The sequence below is a fragment of the Lithobates pipiens genome, unplaced genomic scaffold, assembly GCF_037356315.1.
Source record: "Lithobates pipiens isolate NorthernLeopardFrog02 unplaced genomic scaffold, aLitPip1_a1.2 Scaffold_27, whole genome shotgun sequence".
Taxonomy (NCBI): Eukaryota; Metazoa; Chordata; class Amphibia; order Anura; family Ranidae; genus Lithobates; species Lithobates pipiens.
The window spans coordinates 15,709,747-15,732,877 of NW_027507788.1; the positions used below are offsets into that span (position 1 = coordinate 15,709,747).

The 23,131-nt window shown below is 44.3% G+C and overlaps 1 protein-coding gene across 1 annotated transcript in view; it reads left to right on the plus strand.

The window, feature by feature from the left end:
• The window catches only part of LOC143933102 (uncharacterized), a 117,321-nt gene extending 114,815 nt beyond the window's left edge, over positions 1 to 2,506 (plus strand). Inside the window, exons 9-10 of the mRNA XM_077456042.1 lie at positions 1,830 to 1,938; positions 2,080 to 2,506. Of these exons, the coding sequence (XP_077312168.1) occupies positions 1,830 to 1,938; positions 2,080 to 2,209 (239 nt within the window). The 3' untranslated portion in view covers positions 2,210 to 2,506. The remainder of the gene's footprint in view (positions 1 to 1,829; positions 1,939 to 2,079) is intronic.
• The last annotated feature ends 20,625 nt before the right edge of the window (positions 2,507 to 23,131 follow it).

Here is a 23,131-nt window from a genome sequence, read left to right on the forward strand (position 1 = left end):
TTCTAGGGAGATTTTCCACACAATTTTGGAGTGTGCCAGTGGGAATTTGTGCCCATTCAGGCAAAAGAGAATTTGTGGGGTCAGGTACAGATGTTGGATGAGAAGACCTGGCTCGCTATCAATGTTCCAACTCATCCCAAAGCTGTTCAATAGTGATGAGGTCAGGGCTCTGTGCAGGACACATGAGTTCACACCAAACCCATCAAATCATGTCTTTATGGAACTGGGTGCAGTGGTGTATTTTGGTTTTGTGCTACCTTAGGCAAGACTAAAATCGAGTGCCCCCCATCTAAATATGTCTAACCCCAGCTTGAGTATACCGTTCTTGCCTCAGGGTCTGTAGTGGAAGCTGCAGCCATTCACAAAGAACAGCTGTGGATTCAGCACAGAGGTGTAGTGGTTAGCACTCTCGCCTAGCAGTAAAAAGAGTCGCTGGTTTGAATCCCAACCACGACACTACCTGCCTGGAGTTTGCATGTTCTCCCTGTGCCTGTGTGGGTTTCCTCCGGGTACTCCGGTTTCCTCCCACACTCCAAAGACATGCAGGTAGGTTAATTGGCTTCTGTCCAAAAATTGGCCCTAGTATATGAATGGGGACCTTAGATTGTGGGCTCCTTGAGGGTAGGGACCGATGTGAGTGTGCAATGTACAGGGATAGGGACAATTGTAGACACTCACTCAGGTTGAACTGGATGGACTGGTGTCTTTATTCAACCTTACTAACTATGCAACTATGATTTCTCATCAGACTCTGAGACTTGGTTCGTCCAAGTGCCACATATGTGGTCAATGGAGCAGAGGATAGAGTCAGTGAGACATTGGACGGGGTCAGCAGAGCAGAGAATGAGGTGGCACTGATAGGCTACACTGGGGAAATGAATGCTGAAAATCTCCAGCAACTGTGTTTAGATCGTGATCAGCTGTGATTGGACACAACTGATCATGTGGTAAAGAGCTACTGTGATTAGACCTTTTTCCCTGACATGTGATCAGCGCAGTGTGTCCAAAGCCGTGGGTGGGCACGGTTCTGAGAGGGCATCAATGGACCGACCCCCCAATCCATGTGCCCGGCCCCTAATCTAAATGCAGGATAATGGACACATGGATTTCAAATATTTTTTTTTTTTTATAACCGCATGATTGGAGCCTGAGGCTCTAATTGGCTTCAAAAAGCGTGGGCTTGGGCTGCAGAGCCCTGAACCCTGAGCCCACCCACCTGTGTGACATAGTAAGTGTGGGGCTGATGGGCGACGGGTGACTGCAGCGGCAATCGTTCGGGCAATTGACAGATCAAGAGAAGGGGGGTGGGCGGGGGGGAACGACAGGGTAAGATTTAATTGCTGCCTCCCCCCCCTCCCTACAATGAAATTGAGCACCAGCCACCACTGTTGGACGCCCTCCCAGAACTGGGCAACTGCGCTGTATTTGTCATTTGGCTATAGCGTGGTCACCTTGGGGGCGGTGCCGCTCCCTTTAAAAATGCCACCCAAGGCAAGCCCCGTGTTTGCCTCATGTCAGATATGCCCCTGGCTGGGTATATAGACATACTTTAGGCATGGTGCATTGCTGTCACCATCAACAAACCCACCCGGAGAAATACCATGCAGCCATCATTGGAGTGTATAGAGATGGGAAGTGGTTGCAGCGAGACTGCAAGAGATCAGCAACACAGATATAACAAATGTTCAAATAAAGAAGTAAAAAACATTTTAAAGTCAATTGTATAGGATAAGCTTCAACAAAACCGATGTCATTCATCTTAGGGTTACATCTATTTTAATGAAAGTCAGGAGTTAAATGTCACTTCTGTTAACTTTCTCTTCCTGCAGGAACTACCAATTATTATAATACATTTAATCGAGGCTGCGCTACTAAATCCCTGTATGATGCTCAAAACCTTTCCTCTACTATGAATTATATGACTTTTGTAAATACCTTTACTAAAAGCGCCATCATCAATCCCAGAACTACTACTCTGAGCAATGGGGGAAACAGCGCTACAAGCAATGGGGGAAGCGGCACTACAAGCAATGGGGGAAGCGGCACTACACCCAAGGCTGGAAACAGCAATAGATGCAATGTGGGAAGCGGCACTACAAGCAATGGAGGAAACAGCATTACTGCTCCGAGCAACGGGGGAGTCATTTTCCTGCTCTTTTCCACACTCGCCGCCATCCTTATCCTCCACCAGTTTACTAAGGATCACTAAACATCTTCGGACGCCTGCTTGTGAAAACAGGAACGGCCATTGGAGGATGAATTCAGGGGAACAATAAATATATATTGCTAGGACTGAAAGTTCAAAGTCAAACTGGCATTAAATATCTTGTTCATCCATTACATGTTCTGTATGAGTGTAACACTTCCATGTATCACAGTACTCCCCCCTCCTGACAATGCATTTAATTGCCTTTTCTCTCCAGAAGGATGTTCCATAGTTGTTCGGGAATGTTTAACCTTAAACAGAAATTTTGACCTTGTAAAATTCTTACATATTCACATGCTTGTGCTTTCCTATAGTTGTTATTACAATAAATACCGGTATTAAGATTTGCAGACTAGTCACTAGAGGGAATTCTGTATTCAATCTGACCTAGACCAGGCCTTTTCTGGAACGTTTTGTTCACAAGTTTAAATTTGTATTTTTTGCTAGAAAATTACTTAGAACCTACAAACATTAAATAAATAAATAAATATATATATATATATATATATATATATATATATATAATTTTTTTTTTATCAGAGACCCTAGAGAATAAAATGACTATCATTGCAACGTTTTATGTCTTTCAAACACAATTTTTTTGTGAAAAAATACACTTTTTTGAATATAAAATAAACAAATCAGTAATGTTAGCTCAATTTTTTTTTTGTATAATGTGAAAGATGATGTCATGCCGAATAAATAGATACCTAACATGTCATGCTTTAAAATTGTGCACGCTCGTGGAATGGGGACAAACTACGGTACTTGTTATATAGAAAAGAACTTGTACGCTGCTATGCAAATATACCTTATACTGTGAGATATTAATAAAGTGAACAAAGAACAGCTGCTACCATTCAATGTGACCTCACACTCATAAATAATAAATATACAAAATATTAGTGCGCTTATTCAATGTAAAACTGTAAAGCATTAATACTTGGTACTTAAAAATCTCTATAGGGGACACTTTAACATTGTTTACGGGTTACCATTTTAGAGTTACAGAGGAGGACGAGTGCTAGAATTATTGCTCTCACTCTAATGATTGTGGTGATACCTCCCGTGTGGTTTGCACACCGTTTACATATGTGGGAGCAACTTACTTCTGCGTTCTCTTCTGCGCGCGAGCATGAAAAGATATGCCAGTTTTTAAAAAAAATCTTATTTATTTTACTTTTTATTTTTACACTGTCCCTTAAATTTTGTATCACTTTTATTCCTGTTGCAAGGAATGTAAACATCCCTTCTAATAGAAACAAGTATGACAGGTCCTCTTTATAAGAGATCTGGGGTCCTTTTCTGTGACTTTTTGTTCATTCACGAGTTTAAATTTGTATTGTATGCAAGAAAATCATATATTTATATATATATATATACAGCCCTCAAAAATTACACTCCCATTTTGCAAGTGAATTTTGAAGGTTGGCGAGAAGGGCTACCTGGGAGCCGGAGGGCGGGGGGGGGGGGGCGAGCACGGCGATCACAGAGGGGAAGAGAGGAGAGCCGATGGCTTGAAGATCAGAGCAGGGAACATTGCAGCTTTCATTTCAATAGCTGTGTGTTCCCCCGCTGTGCGCCGTCACATAAGCCACTCCTCTTTTTCCGGGACTTTGACAGACAGATCACCCGTCCAATCCTAGGATGGGTGACATGTATAAAAGTTATTGAAACAAAAGCTGTGATGCTCCCTGCTCTGGTCATCCAGTCGGTGGCTCTCCTCTCTTCCCCTCCACAGGTTGGCTGCATATGGCACACAGGCTGCACATGGCACACAGGCTGCACATGGCACACAGGCTGCACATGGCACACAGGCTGCACATGGTGGACACAGGCTGCACATGGAACAGAGGCTGCACATGGTGGACACAGCCTGCACATGGGGGACACAGGTTGCAAAGTGGGCACATTGATGCATTGATGGGCATGGATAAAGTTGTTAATATTTTTATAACTTAATTGCATAAAATATTGTGTAGTTTCATGAGATAATTTATGAGGGCAGGTTTAGGGGTGGGGCAGGGTAGGGGTTGGGCGGGGAACCTGGTGAGATATATATATATATATATATATATATATATATATATATATATATATATATATATATATATATATATATATATATATATATAGGTGTGGTAGACAGCGTTCCCAAAAGCCATAGATAAAGAAAAAGTCCAGGGATTGCTGTATTCAAAATTTATGAATTTCACATGTAATAAATTACACACTTTTCATGTCATTCCAATTAACAGTTCTGGGCTACAAAACTTATGTCCTTCTTCCGATGAGAAAACGGAATACTGACATTATACTGACTTAATTTTATATTTCACACCATAAATTTCACACCAGAAATTATAATTATTTTCATCCTAAACTTCAGAGAGATGACTCAACGAGATGTAATCACTCTCCAATCACATAGAAAAAGTTCCATTTATCCTAGCATTATAACACCCAAATCCATTAAAAAATGTCCAGAAAAAAAAGAAAATATATATATGTAGCACTAACCCCTGAAAGAACCTGCTGGTTACCTTCCGTTCTCTTTGTGACACATCTAGGGGATGTTCCGTGGTAGATGACCCAGTAACTTGAGACTGACAATAGATCCACTTGAATGGATTTTATTAGCAAAAACTCGAACCATTGAACAGTCTTTCAACTTGGGATCAGAGGGTTGGGAAGAAGGTTCAGGTAATCTAAATGCCAAAGTCTATAAACGTTAAAGAACTTGCTTACTTTGACTGCATCCAGAGAATAGCCATTCGCAGCTGGACGAACACTGAGGTTGGACAGTCCCTCTCTCACAAGGCCTAGCAGCCAACAAGGTGCTTACTCAGGAACAAAGTCTTTGTCACAGACGTTGTTGCAGAACACGTAGGGAAACTAAGCTGTAGAACACTTGTAAGATACCTGGATCTTTCAGCCAGCTTGGCTATATCCACAAGACCGGATTCTCTCGGTTACTTCAGCCCTTCCAGGCTCTTGTTGAGAAAACCAAACTCACACGTGGTGTTCTTCGGAAGCCCCGTACACACTATCAGATTTTCTGCTGAGTTTTTCCTTCAGATTTACCAAAACCATATAATATGAGGTCAAACCTTAGGAGTTTCAATGTGTATGCAATCAGGCAGGCCCTTCTACTACATGGTTTTGGTAAATCTGAAGGAAAAATTCAGCAGAAAATCGGATAGTGTGTATGGGGCTTAAAGAGTCCTCCCCTGGAATGCTTGAAGTACAATGGGTCTCTCCCAAACCGGAGACGGCACCCAACCACCTCAGAATCCTCCTTTAGTTTCCCTGCCTCGGGTTAGCCAGCCCCAAGGCATCAAAGTCAGTTGGATCCGCACCCCAGGCCATAGCTTTCCTGGGGGCTGCTCAGGAGGACCAGGACCAAGTAGTCAGCACATCATACTGGACTGGAACCCCGAACCACGTGACGTCCATATCTTAAATACCCTCTCCCAGAGGGCACAGTGAAAGGGCCACTCCCACTGACCAGGCTCCGAAAGAGAGTAACCTCAGTGCCTGACCAAACCATAGTTCCACGTCTGCCACAAGAGACAGTGCCCCCTGTGGTTCGGCTGAACATCTCACAGCCCAGTCAGACTGACACAGAAGTCAAATTTAGACAAATAGACCCAAACCAAACTGTAGCTTGGGTAAAGTTTTAACTTTGAAAAACACATAGCGCGTGCTCTTCAGGAGCCCGCCGCTACACACTCCCCCCGCTTATGTCCCCATCGTCTGGGAAAGACAGGAAAAAGAAACCCAGAACTAACTACTGGTCCTATCAAAAAAAAAAAATTAGAGCACCTGAATTGGGATGGGAAAGGGAAAAAAGGGAAGGAAAGCGATAGTAAAACTTACACTGTACACACTGCAACAACACAGCATTATATTACAGTTACCACCCAAGCCTGTCTATCTAACCCACCCATTCTCCGGCGGTTTGATAGATGCTCTCTGGTGAATCCTGGAAAAGAAAAAGAACATATGTACAATATTTTACACCTAACTGTTAGAAACTTAGTATTCCACCAATCTCCGTGGACTCTTCTTCTCTAACCTGTAAAACCTCTTAAATTTCTAAAACCGTTTTTTTTCTCTCTCTGTAAAACAGTACTAATTGCGCTGACTCATGCCACCTAATTGTATGCATCGCTGAAGTGCAGTCTTTAACCTAAATCAGCTTAAGTATTCTTGATACGGTGGATGTTCCATTCCCTGTGTGGCTGACTCTGACTATCCACCCCAAAATTCAGTAGCTTGAAGAAAGTTTTCAAAGAGGCAAAGACCCTTCTTGCAAATTTTAAAGTCTTGACTCGGGAACAGTTCACCAGTAAAAGCGGGGATCAGGCAAAGTCAAGTCTTTCCCCTGTGCATCCATGGTAGTGATAAAGTACACAGCACCGTCTTTATCCGGTCTACAGATCACCACTTTGTCCTCATAGATGTGCCGACCGTAGCTCCAATGCTGTAGACATCCGACAAACTGTTCATAAAGCTCCGGTGAAAAAGCCTTTTTCCGGAGCGGCTTTGGTACTTTTAAATAGCTCCAAACGTCGTCCTTGTACCAGGCCTCATGGTTTTCTTCAATGACAGTCATAATATCCCTTGGAACATAGGGGAATTCCAACCCATACTCATTAGCCACTCTCTTGTGAAGGAGTCTCTGTGACCTTGCAAGTCTCGGTAATTCACGGGCACTTACTTCCCCAGGCAGAGTCCCTTTTAAGTGTGGGTAGGTTCACGGGTTTAGGGAGAGTCACATTTACCGTGATGGGATTTTCCACACTCAGCATTCCATCCCCTGAGGTTAGAGATAGCCAGTCCGAAACATCTGTACAAGTGGCGACTACATCATCCTCTCCAGCCCACAACAACTACTCTGACAATGTCCCCAAAATGTCATCATCTTCCATATCCGACAGAGACTCTAACTCTGAATCTCAGGATTCCTCTGCCGGTAAATAGTTAACTAAAGGTGTACTCACAGTCAGACTCTTTACTGAAGTAACCTTCTTCTGCCGATTGGATCCAGCCGGACTCGTCGACGGAACTTTATGTTGACTCCGGGAAGAGTTTGTGTGCCTCACATTCTCCAAAGGAGGCATAGTGATTTCCGTTGCGGTGGTAGAAGCAGTGTCCATCTGCTCCAAAGTGGTCTCCTCAGCAGTTTCAGTAGCAGATGTAGCGGCATCTCTCTCTGGGATGTCAGCAACGACAGGTGTCACCGCTGTGGAAGGCTTTACCGAAGGGGCGAAGATGATCGAGTCCTCAGTTGTCACGCCCGTGGTCCAGTCCACGTGGTAGGCCCTCGGTGGTGTGACTGACTGCTCCACTTTGAACATGTACTCTCCACACCTTTTGCACCTGGAGAATGGCCAAGGGTTGGCAACCAGGCCGTTGCACTTCCCGCACAGCATACCCAGGCTCTCAATGTCTCCAGTCGTGTACAAAATAAAACGGTCCTGTGGCAGCAGGCGATTGCCCGTGTCTGTAAGTACAGTACCAGGCAACGTATTCCTGCGGGACCCCATCCGAGAGGCATCCTGGGTCCTGGCACAGGCTGCATTCCTGGGACACGGTACATTTTCCAGTAAAACTTTCTCCAAACTCCAAGAAAGTATCGACCAGTCTTTCCTCTTTCCGCAGCACACTCTCATGCGGTGCCTCGTGCAGGAAAAAACAACTCAGACTCCTCCCACTGGGATGCTCAAGTTACGGAACTTCACAGGCAAGGGCTTCTCCCCCGTTTACGCACCTCAGTGAAAGTCCAAGTAAAGATGGCGCCAATGGCGCAGTTACAAAGCACAACCCTCTGTCCTTGTTTTACCACATGTATCATTCCTTTTTGCGAGGTAACGGTAAAATCCCGGACTACGAGCCCCCACATGTAGCACTAACTTCCAAAGGAGCTGCTGGTTATTTTTGGGCTTACCGGTACCTTCTGTTCTCCTTGTGACACATCTAGGGGATGTCCCGTGGTAGATGACCCAGTAAATTGTGACTGACAATAGATCTACTTGAATGGATTTTATTAGCAAAAACTCGAACCATTGAACAGTCTTTCAACTTGGGATCAGAGGGTTGGGAAGAAGGTTCAGGTAATCTCAATGTCAAAGTCTATAAATGTTAAAGAACTTGCTTACTTTGACTGCATCCAGAGAATAGCCATTTGCAGCTGGAAAAACACTCAGGTTGGACAGTCCCTCTCTCACAAGGCCTAGCAGCCAACAAGGTGCTTACTCAGAAACAAAGTCTTTGTCACAGACGTTGTTGCAGAACACGTAAGGAAACCAAGCTGTAAAACACTTGTAGGATACCTGGATCTTTCAGCCAGCTTGGCAATATCCACAAGACTGGATTCTCTCGGTTACTTCAGCCCTTCCAGGCTCTTGTTAAGAAAACCAAACTCACACGTGGTGTTCTTCTAAAGAGTCCTCCCCTGGAATGCTTGAAGTACAATGGGTCTCTCCCGAACCGGAGACGGCACCCAACCACCTCAGAATCCTCCTTTCGTTTCCCTGCCTCGGGCTAGCCAGCCCCAAGGCATCAGAGTTGGTTGAATCCGCATCCCAGGCCATAGCCTTCCTTGGGGCTGGTCAGGAGGACCAGGACCAAGTAGTCAGCACATCATACTGGACCGGAACCCCAAACCACCAGAGGGCACAGCGAGTGGGCCACTGCCACTGACCTAGCTCCGAAAGAGAGTAACCTAAGCACCTGACCAGACCATAGTTCCATGCCTGCCACAAGAGACAGTGCCCCCTGTGGCCAGGCTGAACATCTCACAGCCCAGTCAGACTGACACAGAAGTCAAATTTAGACAAATAGACCCAAAACAAACTGTAGCTTGGGTAAAGATTTAACTTTGAAAAACACATAGCGCGTGCTCTTCAGAAGCCCGGCGCTACATTATATATATATATATATATATATATATATATATATATATATATATATACGCTCTGCTACATATTATGTAGAAAAGTGTCCCAGTGAGAGACAGGAAAAGTCCTGTTCGGGGTTTATAAGTCTCCCAGGCTCCTCTCGTACACATTCCGAAATCTCTGATCCATGATCCAGTTCGGGTCTTGGTCCTCTTCCCCAGGCTAATTTAAGCTCACCTGAGCAGACAGCTTTTGCTCTCTGCTTGGGACATACAGACCATGTTGGTTTGTGAAGAGGAAAAGGTTAGTAAAAGCTGTTAAGCAGCTTATGTAGAGACTGACAAGCGGTAGGCTAGTTCAGTCTGGTAGTGAGGGCCTGCATATGGTATAGTTAGTGCCGAGACATGGCTAGGATTTGTGTTTTGCTATTTTTTTCATTTGTTTGTTTTCAGGAACTAGGGATGAGCCGAACACCCCCGTTCGGTTCGCACCAGAACCTGCTAACAGACCTAAACTTCGTGTGAACTTTAGAACCCTATTAAAGTCTATGGGACTCGAACGTTTCACAATCTAAAGTGCTAATTTTAAAGGGTAATATGCAAGTTACTGTCCTAAAAAGTGTTTGGGGACCTGGGTCCTGCCCCAGGGGACATGGATCAATGCAAAAAAAAGTTTTAAAAACGGCCGTTTTTTCAGGAGCAGTGATTTTAATAATGATTAAAGTGAAACAATAAAAGTGTAATAATCCTTTAAATGTGGTACCTGGGGGGGGGGGGGGGGGGTGTCTATAGTATGCCTGTGAAGGGGCGCATGTTTCTGGTGCTTAGAACTGTCCCTGCACAAAGTGTCATTTGTGCAGGAAAAAAAGTCTTTTAAAATCACTTGCGGCTAAATTGTCGGCTCCCGTAATACAGAGAACACTCAATGAGTGTTCTCTGATTAGCCGACAATTCATTCATTGATAAAAAAAAAAAAAGCGTGGGGGTTCCCCTAAAAATCCATACCAGACCCTTCAGGTCTGATATGGATATTAAGGGGAACCCCGCATCAAATTAAAAAAAAAAATTGAATTGACGTGGGGTCCCCCTAAAAATCCATACCAGGCCCTTCAGGTCTGATATGGATATTAAGGGGAACCCCGCATCAAATTAAAAAAAAAATTGAATTGACGTGGGGTCCCCCTAAAAATCCATACCAGACCCTTTATCCGAGCACGCAACCTGGCAGGCCGCAGGAAAAGAGGGGGGGACGAGAGAGCGCCCCCCCCCTCCCTCCTGAGCCTTACCAGGCCACATACCCTCAACATTGGGAGGATGCTTTTGGGGTCTGTGACCCCTCAAAGCACCTTGTCCCCATGTTGATGAGGACAAGGGCCTCATCCTCACAACCCTGCACGGTGGTTGTGAGGGTCTGCGGGCGGGGGGGCTTATCAGAATCTGGAAGCCCCCTTTAACAAGGGGACCCCCAGATCCCGCCCCCCCCCCCCTGTTTGAAATGGTAAGGGGCTACAAAAGTACCCCTACCATTTCACAAAGAAAGTGTAAAAAATGGTTAAATAAGACAAACACACTTTTGAAAAATTCCTTTATTAAAAAAAAAAAAAAAAAAAAAAGATTCCAGCGGTGCTGCAGGGAAAGTTCTAAGCACCAGAAACATGCGCCCCTTCACAGGCATACTACAGACACCCCCCAGCTACGAAATTTAGGAATATTACACTTTTATTGTTTCACTTTAATCATTATTAAAATCACTGCTCCTGAAAAAACGGCCGTTTTTAAAACTTTTTTTTTGCATTGATCCATGTCCCCTGGGGCAGGACCCGGGTCCCCAAACACTTTTTAGGACAGTAACCTGCATATTACCCTTTAAAATTAGCACTTTAGATTTCTCCCATAGACTTGTATAGGGTGTTCCGGCTTTTCGAATTTGCTGCGAACAGCCCAAATTGTTCACTGTTCGCTGAACAGGCGAACAGGCAATGTTCGAGTCGAAGATGAGTTCGACTTGAACTCGAAGCTCATCCCTATCTGGAACACTGTACAGCACCTATATATGGACTTGTATATAACACCAAAATAAACACAGCACTGTTTGTCACTACATCCCTGGATTTGGTATCTGTGCCTGAGAAACTGCTCATCCCAGGGAGGTTTGTACCTGCTACCTGTCCCCCAGGTTACATATGGTGGAGGCTGCGACCAGCTGTAGTAAGTTACTACTTAAAAGGCCAGTACCTAGAGTACTAGAGAAACATGGAGGAAATCCTAAAACAATTGATGATATCCAATGCTGCACAACAGCAAGCAAACGCTGCACAGCAGAAAAAAAATGCTGCACTCAATGCTGCACAACAGCAAGCAAACGCTGCACAGCAGAAAACAAACGCTGCACTACAGCAAGCCAATGCTGTACAACAGAAAGCCAATGCTGCACAACAGCAAGCTAATGCTATTGCACAGGAGCAAACCAAGGTGCTGTTCCAACAGATTTATGCTGTACAGGAGCAAACAAACGCTGCAATTAATGCTGCACTACAGCAAGGTAATGCTATCGCACAAGAGCAATCGCAGAGGCTGTTTGAACAGCTAGCCACTGAGGCCAAAGCGGATAGGAAAACCTTGACTGAGGTTGTGGAGACGCTAGCACAGTGGCCACCTGCTAAAGTTGATGTTGGAGACAAGCCCTCAGCCATCCACGTGGGTCGCTTTCTTTCTAAGATGACTACAGATGATGATCCAGAGGCCTTTCTGCTAACGTTTGAGCGCACCGCTGAGAGGGAAGGTTGGCCTAAAACCCAGTGGGCAGGACTGATTGCTCCCTTGCTTTCTGGAGAATCGCAGAAGGCCTACTATGATTTGGAATCAGCAGAAGTGGGAGACTATGAGAAGGTCAAACGGGAAATCCTGGCGCGACTTGGTGTCACTTTGGCAGTTCGAGCACAGCGGGTCCACAGCTGGTTCTTTCAAGGAGAGAAGCCCCCAAGATCGCAGATGTTCGACCCAATTCACCTGGTGAGGAAATGGCTACAGCCGGAGTCCCTGTCTGGGTCACAAATAGTGGAGCGTGTGGTCATGGACCGGTTCCTGAGGTCACTACCAATTCCCCTGCAGAAGTGGGTGAGTCAAGGAGACCCCAAATCAGCGGACAACCTGGTGGAACTCGTTGAAAGGTACTTTGCTGCAGAAAACCTGGTCACCACCCCTACAACTGCACAGACTTTCCACCCAAAGCCACGGTATCCCCAGGCAACCGGTAAGACTGTTCCAGGGGAAGTGGGTGGTAAATATAGCGGGGAGGAATTTTGGTGCCAGGACTGAAGATTGGTGTCCCAAACAAGGGAAGCCACTGCCTGTCAGCAAACCAAACTGCGAAAACGTAAGGTGTTTTCGTTGCCAAGAACTGGGACATGTTGCAGCAAATTGTCCATTGACAGATGAACCAATGCAGTGCAATTTATCTACTAGAAGGCAGTCTACTGTATATATAAAATCAAAAATAATGCATTCAAATCATGATCCATATGCAACAAACCTAATTTTAATGATCTATGATAAATGCAGGTCAAAGTCTGAGTTTAAACCTTTTAGGTTAGACTAAGCCCTTGTACACACGGTCGGAGAATCCGTCGGAATGTGTCCTATCGGACCGTGTCATCGGATAATCCGACTGTGTGTGGTATGCATCGGACTGATTCCATCGGAATATCCGTCGGACCCAATTTTCCAATATGTTGGAAATATTTCCCGACCAACTGGTTAGATCGGACATACTCCGATCATGTGTAGAGAACTTTGATCGGACCAAGTGCCACGCATGCTCAGATCAAATTCCTACATCAAAGCTATTGGCTACTAGCCTGAATGTAGTCCCATCGTAACGAAATTACGTCATCACGTTCTGAAAGATCGGATTTTTCGCCAACTTTGTCCGACCGTGTGTATGCAACAGTTTCGGACAAGATCCGACGGGCAAAATCCGACGGATTTGGTTGTGGAAATCTCCGACCGTGTGTACAGGGGCTAACAGGTCTATAGTTACTTGGTAAAGACTTTGATCCCTTTTTTAATGAATGAATAATTTGTATAGCGCACAACGCGAACTGAAGCGCCTCAAGGCGCTGTGATGAGCTTTGTTGTCAAGCTTCTTAGAAGAGGAAGGTCTTGAGTTTTTTCCTGAAGACCTGGTGGTTTTCTTCCAAGCGGATGTTGGTTGGTAGAGCATTCCATAGCCGTGGTGGTCCTTAGACAGCTTTCTTCATTTTTTTTCTCCTGCTATAAAAATAAAAATAAACAATCCTTCTGTATATAACATTTCATTTCTGTACATACAGCCGGACAACAAGAAAAATGAAAACATAACACCTCATTCCATTCCATCTACTCCTGTCTATTTCTAATATACTATCCAATAACGATGGATAAAATAATGAACCCATATGAACATAAAGGAGCCAAAAAAGAAGCAAAGACGATAGAAAAATAAGAAGGATAAACTTCCTCTCTTAAAGGGATTGTAAAGAGAATTTTTTATTTTTTTTTAAAATAACAAACATGTTATACTTACCTCCACTGTGCAGCTCGTTTTACACAGAGTAGCCCCGAACCTGCTCTTCTGGGGTCCCTCGGCGGCTGTCTCGGCTTCCTCCCTCAGATGCTTCTCACGTTCATGCGAGCTCCCTCGCATGGTGAGAAGCATCTGCGGGCGCGCTCCCGTGATACAGCTGGCGGCTATAGCTGCTTGCTGTATCACACGGCCCCGCCCCCTGGCGCTCCACGTCAGTGGATGTGATTGACAGCAGCGTGAGCCAATGGCTGCGCTGCTTTCCATCCACTCCAGCCAATCAGCGGCCAGGCTGAACGGTGGAAAGGACGTCGGGGGACGAGTGCGGGACTTTCGAGGGGTGAGGTAAGTAAAACGGGGGGCTGGGGGCGCAGGCACTGTCAGATGTTTTTTCACCTTAATGCATAGAATGCATTAAGGTGAAAAGACATTTACCTTTACAACCCCTTTAATTCTATCCTCCATGTTGTTACTCCATGCCGTGTCAGGAGGGAGACGCTTCCCCCAGAACCCTCCAGGATATCACAACTACCTCTCAATATTCTGACTTTAGTTTCTATTTATAGTCCATTTCCCCTCCTTTCCTTACCCCCCTCCCCAAACAAAACGATACATAACAACAACAACAACAACAACAACATTACAAAAAATGTATACAAATTTCTTTTTTCCCTCCCTCTGAAGAAATAAAACCATTCCATGGTGACCATGTCTTTAAATAAATTTCTTTTTTTTTCCTAGTTGTCCATACTAAATCTTCCATCCTGTTTACTTCCTCTACTTTCTTAAGCCACATACTCACTGTAGGGGGGTTGTGTCCATTTCCACTTAAGCGGGATGCATGCTTTGGCTGCATTCACCAAGTGACACAGGATAGAATTCCTATATGTTTTCCCCGGAATCTCTGACAAATGCAAAAGGAAAAAAGCTGGGTCTTCCTGTATTTCCACGTCGCAGAATTTTTGGGCTCTGGGGCACTTTTTTCCTGCCAGTAAATGCCAGTAAGAGAGAAAGGTTGCCAGTAAAAAAGAATAAAAATGTCTCTGACACTTGATTGGGAACTACGCATGCGCAGAACAGGTCCAGAGCCAGCTGAGACCATCCAAGTGCCTGCTACAGTGTGTTTGGGTGGTACCGGCGGGGGGCAGGTCTGGTGGAGGTGGTGCCTGAGCATGTTGTGTGATGTCATGGTGCAAGGGAGCCAAGCAGAGCAGGCAGAGCCTCGTGTGCAGGTCTGCGAGACGGGAGCAAGGCAAGCCAGGTGTGGGACTATCAGTGTTGTTTGGACTGGAATGGACTGAGGAGACCACCTGGCATGGAGAGAGACTGGAATAAGGCCCTCCTCCAATTGGAATCCTGGTGGATACATAAATTAAAGGCTACCCACCCAGCAGGCCTAAATGATAGCCTCTGGTTTAAACCATTTCTTGAAGGCTTTTCATCAGAAAACATGGAAAAATATATTTTTTTTTCGAAAGTTTATTATTACGTTACTATGTATGGTTTCTTTTTTGTAGTTCTTGCTCCTTCAATTTTGAATTATGCACATCACTATTATAATAAGATTGCTAATTATACATTTTGTACCTGTATGCTCGGTTTATGTGGCCGTATATCATAATGTATGTTTTCCAATGTTATGACATAATCATGGACGTTGTAATCTTCTGTATTAGTGTATAATGCTACTTTTTGCATGTATTTTATCACGCTGCAAATTGGTAGTCTCCGGGGCGCCTGTCAATAATATCATTGGTTTAGGAACTTTCCCTATATTGTTTTATTCAATCATATATGGTGGCTCTGGTGCCTTGTCGCCGGTATCCCCCTTATATGATTCACACCTTCTAGTGCATTTTACATATGCAAATAACTATAAAATTTTCCAGGTTCTGCTCTCCTGTCCCCCCTTGCTTGGATCAGCGCCATGGGATCGCCCGGCACACAAAGCCGCCGGGGGGGAGGGGGGGGGTTTCTTACCCACAGTGGCGCCTATGGAGGTTGCAGCTGGCGCATTCAGCGCCGACTGCCCTCCATCTTGCAAAACCAGTGGATACGCGCTGTCCGCTGGGGAAGCTTGTCGTGTCGGTGGGTGGAGTGGGCGGGGCCCCGTTCCGGCACTGGTGTTTCTGACATGCTGGGGACGGGGCCGTACTCACACCGCTCGAAGGGGCGTGACGGCATCCGATCCCTTTCCCCTCCCCCTCCATCAGCTGCTGCAATCAGCTTTGCACCAGCGGCAGGCTTTTTAAACACCGGACTCAATGTCCGCCGGTACTCCACGGCTGATTGCTGCGGTACGATGAGCGGGCGGTCTGGTGGTTCTTTTGTCTCCGTTTTCTCCAGGTAATTGCCCTTAGCTTATCCATCTACTGCTATGCACCTATGGTGGTCCACCGCCATATGGTGCAGCTTTGTGCCTGGATATGCCTCTTTTCTTCATTCCTATGTGTGGTGTTTTTTTTTTTTTTTTATTTATTTATTTATTTATTTTTTTTGACACGCTCTTCATTATCTCAGCTTATTATTCATTTTTTTTTTTTTTAAATACTTTCCTTTTTTCCTTCCCCCTTAAAATGAATTGTATTATTATCTTTACAGCTACGAATACATCTCAGAGACTTGGTTGTTATATCCATTTGTTTTTCCCATTGGGGGCACTACCACAGGTACTTTCATGTTAATATTAACCAGTCCCGTTTTGTATCCAGTTCCACAGATTACTAGATTGTGTCTTTTTTAAAACACCACACTGTCTATATCTATTACCTCCCCTTTTCTTAATTTCTTACGATCTTTTGCCACTTTCGCCTCAGTGTATCCCCCGGCTCTGTCCAGCGCTACCCCCTCCGGTGGGGGAGGGGGATCGTTTGGACCCCCTTATTTTTTTGGGAGCAAATACAACTTGGTGTATATACATCTACACAAGTGAGCCTTGAACACTGGAAAGCCACGTATTATACTTGCTCGGTTCAGGTGTTTTTAACCATTAACATGCTGCATGCTTACAACTTTGTACCTTGATATGTAAGTACTATATTGGACGAATTCATATTGCCTGTATGTTATTATCACACCCTAATGTCCTGTTATTTGAGTTCTCCACTAGAATTACGCTTTATGTACTATACCTACCCCTAATGAAGGAGATTACAATACCCCAGAAACGCGTAGGGTAACGAGAACCTCAGTCTACCTTACTCTGTATGGGTGACAAATTCATTAGCTGTATTGTATCACGGACAGTGTTTGTTTTTTAAATCGCTTTATGACATATATCTTTTTTATGCCATTATATATTTCTTTGTATAAATAAAAATTGTCTTTACTTTACTTTATTGTTGTACATGCCTCCAAAGTCCGCCAGTAGGGGTCTTTTCTCTTTGTAGCTTTTATATAGGATGTGGCATAACGAACTTGCATAGGAATGCCGATCTATACCTATTTTCTAATTTACAACTTGTGTGAGACTAAATCTTACTACAGCTGGTGGAGTGACAGAGACAAAGGCGAGGGTAAATATACAGTACAATGTGTTATTGCTGTGTCTTTCTTTACCATTGGGTTTTACACTAACATTGCCATACAGTTGTGCCAAGGGGATCCAGCCATTCTTTGGAGTTGACAGGCAGAGTGCAGGCCCAATCAATTATCAGCAGCTCCTTAGGGGGTTAGTGCTACAGATTTATTATTATTATTTTTTTTTAATACTAGTAATGGCAGTGATCAGCAACTTACAGCGAGACTGCAAATATGGACAAACGGACAGTAACTGAGACTTTTGACACTTTGCAGGAACCAGTAATACTAATACAGTGATCAGTGGTAAAAAAATAAATAAAATATGCACTCACACTGAACTAATGACACTGGCTGGGAAGTTAAACATTTAGGGCAATCAAAGGGTTATCTGTGTGCCTAGCTAGGGTTTTTGTGTATTGTATGTGCTGCTTTTTCTAAGGCATGGGATGGATTTTTTTCCCTGGCACCCACATATCAGCTTCTGCTGTGAGAAATCACAGCAGAAGTGGCCCGCAGGTGGCATGCCCCCCCAGAATCAAGTATATAGATTATATAATATATATATATATATATATATATATATATATATATATATATATATATATATATAATCTCTATCTATATACAGTATATCTTCACAGGTGTGGTAGACAGCACACTGTATACGTCCTAGTGCCAGCAATCAAGCGTTCCCAAAGGCCATAGATAAAGAAAAAGTCCAGGGATTGCTGCACTTAAAATTTTATTAATTTTACATGTAATAAATTACATACTTTTCATGTCGTTCCAATTAACAGTTTCGGGCTACAAAGATTATGCCCTTCTTCAGATGGGAACAAGATGTATACTGACATTATGCTCACTTCATTTTATATTGTTACATTTCACACCAGAAATCTAGTAGCCATCAATTAACCAATTAATCAATACAAATTATCATAATTATTTTCATTCTAAACTTCAGAGAGACGACTCAATGAGATGTAATTACGCTCCAATCACATAGAAAAAGTTCCATTTATCCTAATATTAAAACCTACAAATCCATTAACAAATGTCCAGAAAAAAAAAAAAATATATATACACACATACACACATACACACATACACACATACACACATACACACATACAGACATACACACATACACACATACAGACATACACACATACAGACATACACACATACAGACATACACACATACAGACATACAGACATACACACATACAGACATACACACATACAGACATACACACATACAGACATACACACATACAGACATACACACATACAGACATACACACATACAGACATATATATATATATATATATATATATATATAAAAATCAAAAACAATGCATTCAGATGATGATCTATATACAATAAACCTAATTTTTATGATCTATAAAAATACATGCAGGTCAAAGTCCGAGTTTAAACCTTTAGGTTAGACTAATGCCGTGTACACACGATCGGACTATCCGACGGACTTAGTGTAATGTCTCAGGCAGTGAGCTAGTAGCGTTTTTGTAGAGGATCACAGCTTCGGACTTAAAAAACATACTATGTAGTTAAGTGGTTACACCTTATGACAAATTACAGATAAAGGAACGAAAGTATGTTGAAGGATTAGTTGGGGTTTATTTAGAGAGTTTATATACAGCCATAACTTTAGGTAAGAGGAGGGTCAGCAAGGCATTAGCAGTTCAGAAGTACAAGGTTTATGCAGTTCAGGTATACTTGCAGTGAGTTGCGTTATGCTGATGGGGACACTCCGTAGGTCTGGACAGATGGTGGTGAAGCGTTCATTGGCCCAAAACGAAGAGTAGTAAGTGGGGGCTCTGTCCGGCCCAAACTAAGAGGATGAAGTGGGGCTCTGTCCAGCCCAAACTTGGAGAAGTAAGCAATAATGTGTGGCTGGTGCACTAGGCCTGGTATCAGGTTCCTAGCATGAATGATAAGTCATTGGCGGCATCTGTTTAAATAGGAACAAGAGGAAGTATCAGGTGATGTGGCTGAGACCTCATCAATGGGCTGAGGGGATAGTGGAGATGACTGAGCCCCCAGTGGATGAATAAGACATTACAGGACCCCCCCCCCCCCCCCGCTGAGGGACCCCTCCTGGGGGCCGAGGAGTAGGTCTGTCAGGATTATGAGTATGAAAAAGGCGTACAAGCTGTGGGGCATGAACCTCGGAGGCGGGTTCCCAGGAGTCCTCCTGTGGACCAGGCATGTACTGGCCATTGGGACTACAGGGAGTTTCCCGGTGGGCCGATGGCCCAGTGGGCCAGTCAGGTGCAGTCCTGGAGCCACTCCTCTCTCACAGTGAGTGATCGCAATTTCACTCCTGTTAGGAGGAGCAGCCGCCGTCACTTGCTGGAGAGAGCATTAGGCTTTCTGCTCACTCCAGCCTGCAGGGGAGATAGACAGCTGACAGACGTTGCATCCTCTTTCCTCTTATCACTTGTCACTTATCAATGACTAGAGAGGGGAACGAGAAGCTACCTTCAAAACTGTGAGTACACATGGGAGGGGGAGGAGAGGGAGGACACTCTGATGTAAGGGGAAGTGCTGATGGAGAAGTGGGCCGGTCATGATGAAGTCCAGGGCCACATTTTTGTCCCAGTCCAGCCCTGCTGTGGACCGTAGCTTTTCCAATGAATCAAATATTGTAAATGGTTTCTATGTATTCGGGAGTCTAGGATCTGATCAATCTCGTATTCTTCCTGGCCATCAACTTTGATAAGTGGTAAAGGGACTGGAATTCTGCCGGAGAAAGTGTTGGGATGGTATGGTTTTATCAGGGAGAAGTGGAAGGTCGTTCCTTTCCTGATGACGCAATACATTTTGCGAAACGCATAGAGGCTGCTGGGAACTCAGTTTTTGTCACTGCTGGCACCACGGGAAAACGAGGCTTGGAACGCACTCGCAGACTGTGGGACACACCGCTACTGGTAGGGGATTGGAGCATTAGCGAGGCAGATCTGAACACTATCCCCAAACATGCGGCTGGACATCCTTGGTGCTGGCATAGGCACAGACACATGTGAGTTTGAATTTTAGTTTTTTTACATTTTAAATAAACTTTTTACTATATACTACACTATGATGGCTATTCATATACCTTTATGAGAAATAATTCGTGCAAGAGGCCCCCATATACTGCTCGGAAAGGCAGTTGGTGAAACCCATAACATGAGTGGTTATCCTAAATGAACCAAAGGCGCATGCACAGACTCAATCTGGTGAGTGGCCATTTTGGCAGGTGGTGGTGAAGTCACTCGATTGGTGACTAGAAGAAGCACTTTAAATAGGAGGAATTTAGTGACACTGGAGTGATCACTCACTTAGGACATTCATGTGGCACTGAAATCGTTTTTCTTTTTTCTATCTTTTTATTTATATATTAGATACATATTTTTTATGCTTGGATTTTTTTATCCACATTGTCTATATTAATTGCATTTTATATAGGGGGATGAGAGCAAAGTGAGGAACTTAATTAAGGCATGGCACTTTATGTGGTTTTGTACAAAATATTGTGGAAGTGATATATGACACTAAATAGTTGTGGTGGTAGTTAGCGCAATCCATATTATATGCACAGACATGGAAGGTCAGATCAATCCGTAGGGTCAATGGTAATTTTAGCTTCACTGCAGCCTGGTTGATAACTGAGATGATGGGAAAGGGACCAATGTATAAACCACTAAATTTGCATGATGGCGTCTTTAGGTTAAGGTGTTTGGTGGAAAGCCATACTAAATCACAGAATTTGTATGAAGGTGGAGCTCTTCTGTGGAGATCGTAGTAAGCCTTTTGTCTGTTTTGGGCTCTAATGATGTTGGCTGATAAATTCTTCAGCTGCAGGTTTGTTGGTAGGTATCTGCTGAGGGATGAAGGAAGGATGAAACCCGTAGTTTGCATAAAAAGGTGAAAACCCTGTGGTAGACCTGGTGTGGTTGTTATATGCAAACTCCACGAGGGGGAGTAACTCATGCCAATTGTTTTGTAGATAAGTACAATAGCAACGAATATATTGTTCTAGACAGCGGTTTACCCTTGACTAGTGTAGTCTGAATGTTCCCCTTATACTATTCCTTACCTATTAGAAACGAGACCACACCATAGGTTGGAGTAAACTGGCCACAACAGCCTTTATTAAACATAACTCAAAATTACTCCAATAACTTGTAGATATGAAAATATATAAATATATATAAATATATAAATAACTTTATTAACATTAAACCACATTTTAATTAACATTAACTGCCCATTCTGGTGATCTCTGACGGTGACCACACTTAAGCCAATACCCAATCACTGCGGTACACCTGACCAACTTCCCAAAGGCCTCCACCTGTGACCGGTCGGAGACAACTTCCGCCAGTGAACATAACCGTATTCCCTCCAATGTTCAGGAATACCCAGAGGGGCCGATCGTTAGATGAGCCCCCCACACCCTCAGATCCCTTCTGAGTACCTGTCTACCGTCAGAAACCACCAGAAAACACACCGCCAACACGAAAAACTTTCAGCTGCCGTGACAACCGATGAAATCTGCAAAAGAAGAAAAAGACCAGCAACAAAACAAACACATAACAATAGGGCGGGAGGGTGGGAAAAACTGCCTCCTCTGTGTCACACTGGGCTCCGAATGATTCCTTAAAGCCACACCTCTCCCTTTTATGTGACCCCTCCCCTACACTGAACTTGTTTCCTGCAAACCTTTTCCTGAACTCCACCCATAAAGCTTAACCCTCTGTGTCCCTCATCCACACTGTCATGTCCAGCACTCCTTATATCATTTCATTCTTAATCCGTGCTTCTCTTGACTAGTGTAGTCTGAATGTTCCCCTTATACTATTCCTTACCTATTAGAAACGAGACCACACCATAGGTTGGAGTAAACTGGCCACAACAGCCTTTATTAAACATAACTCAAAATTACTCCAATAACTTGTAGATATGAAAATATATAAATATATATAAATATATAAATATAAATAACTTTATTAACATTAAACCACATTTTAATTAACATTAACTGCCCATTCTGGTGATCTCTGACGGTGACCACACTTAAGCCAATACCCAATCACTGCGGTACACCTGACCAACTTCCCAAAGGCCTCCACCTGTGACCGGTCGGAGACAACTTCCGCCAGTGAACATAACCGTATTCCCTCCAACGTTCAGGAATACCCAGAGGGGCCGATCGTTAGATGAGCCCCCCACACCCTCAGATCCCTTCTGAGTACCTGTCTACCGTCAGAAACCACCAGAAAACACACCGCCACAGCCCGAAAGGGTGACCCCCTCAACCTTGAGGGCCGCCCCACACCCGAAGAGCTTTCTGTATGCCCTCCTGTAAGCCAAAGGACCAGAGGTCAATCCCCACATCCGATAGATGAACGCCATCCCGCCTAAGATAAAGCTTTACATTCACCTCCAATTCCCTGTGTCTTACCACAATGCCCCCGTTCTGCACTACAAACCGCCCAACAACCTTATTAACCCTAATCCTGGTTTTCTCAAGGCTGGCTAAAGACCTGGCCCCCCGCCACACCGTTCTGGCCACAATGTCCGACCACACCAAAATGGTGCCCGGGAAAAGGACTCGCATGCGCAACACATCAGCCTTGATATCCGCCAAAATGTCCTTCACTTTCCGAACTCCCAGGTCATTGCCCCCCGCATGAACAACCAGCACATCCGGGGGCCTATCCCTCAAAGCGAAACGCTCCACCTCCCTCATGACACGCTCCCACCTCATGCCCGGGAAACCCAACCACATCACCCTAGCTACCTCCCTGGGGATACCTAATTGCCTGCCTGCTGGTAGAGAATCACCTCTCCTGGCCCCCCAGCAGACGTACGAATGCCCCAGGATCCAAACGAGGCGTTGAGAACCTCCATCTGGAATGAAAACAA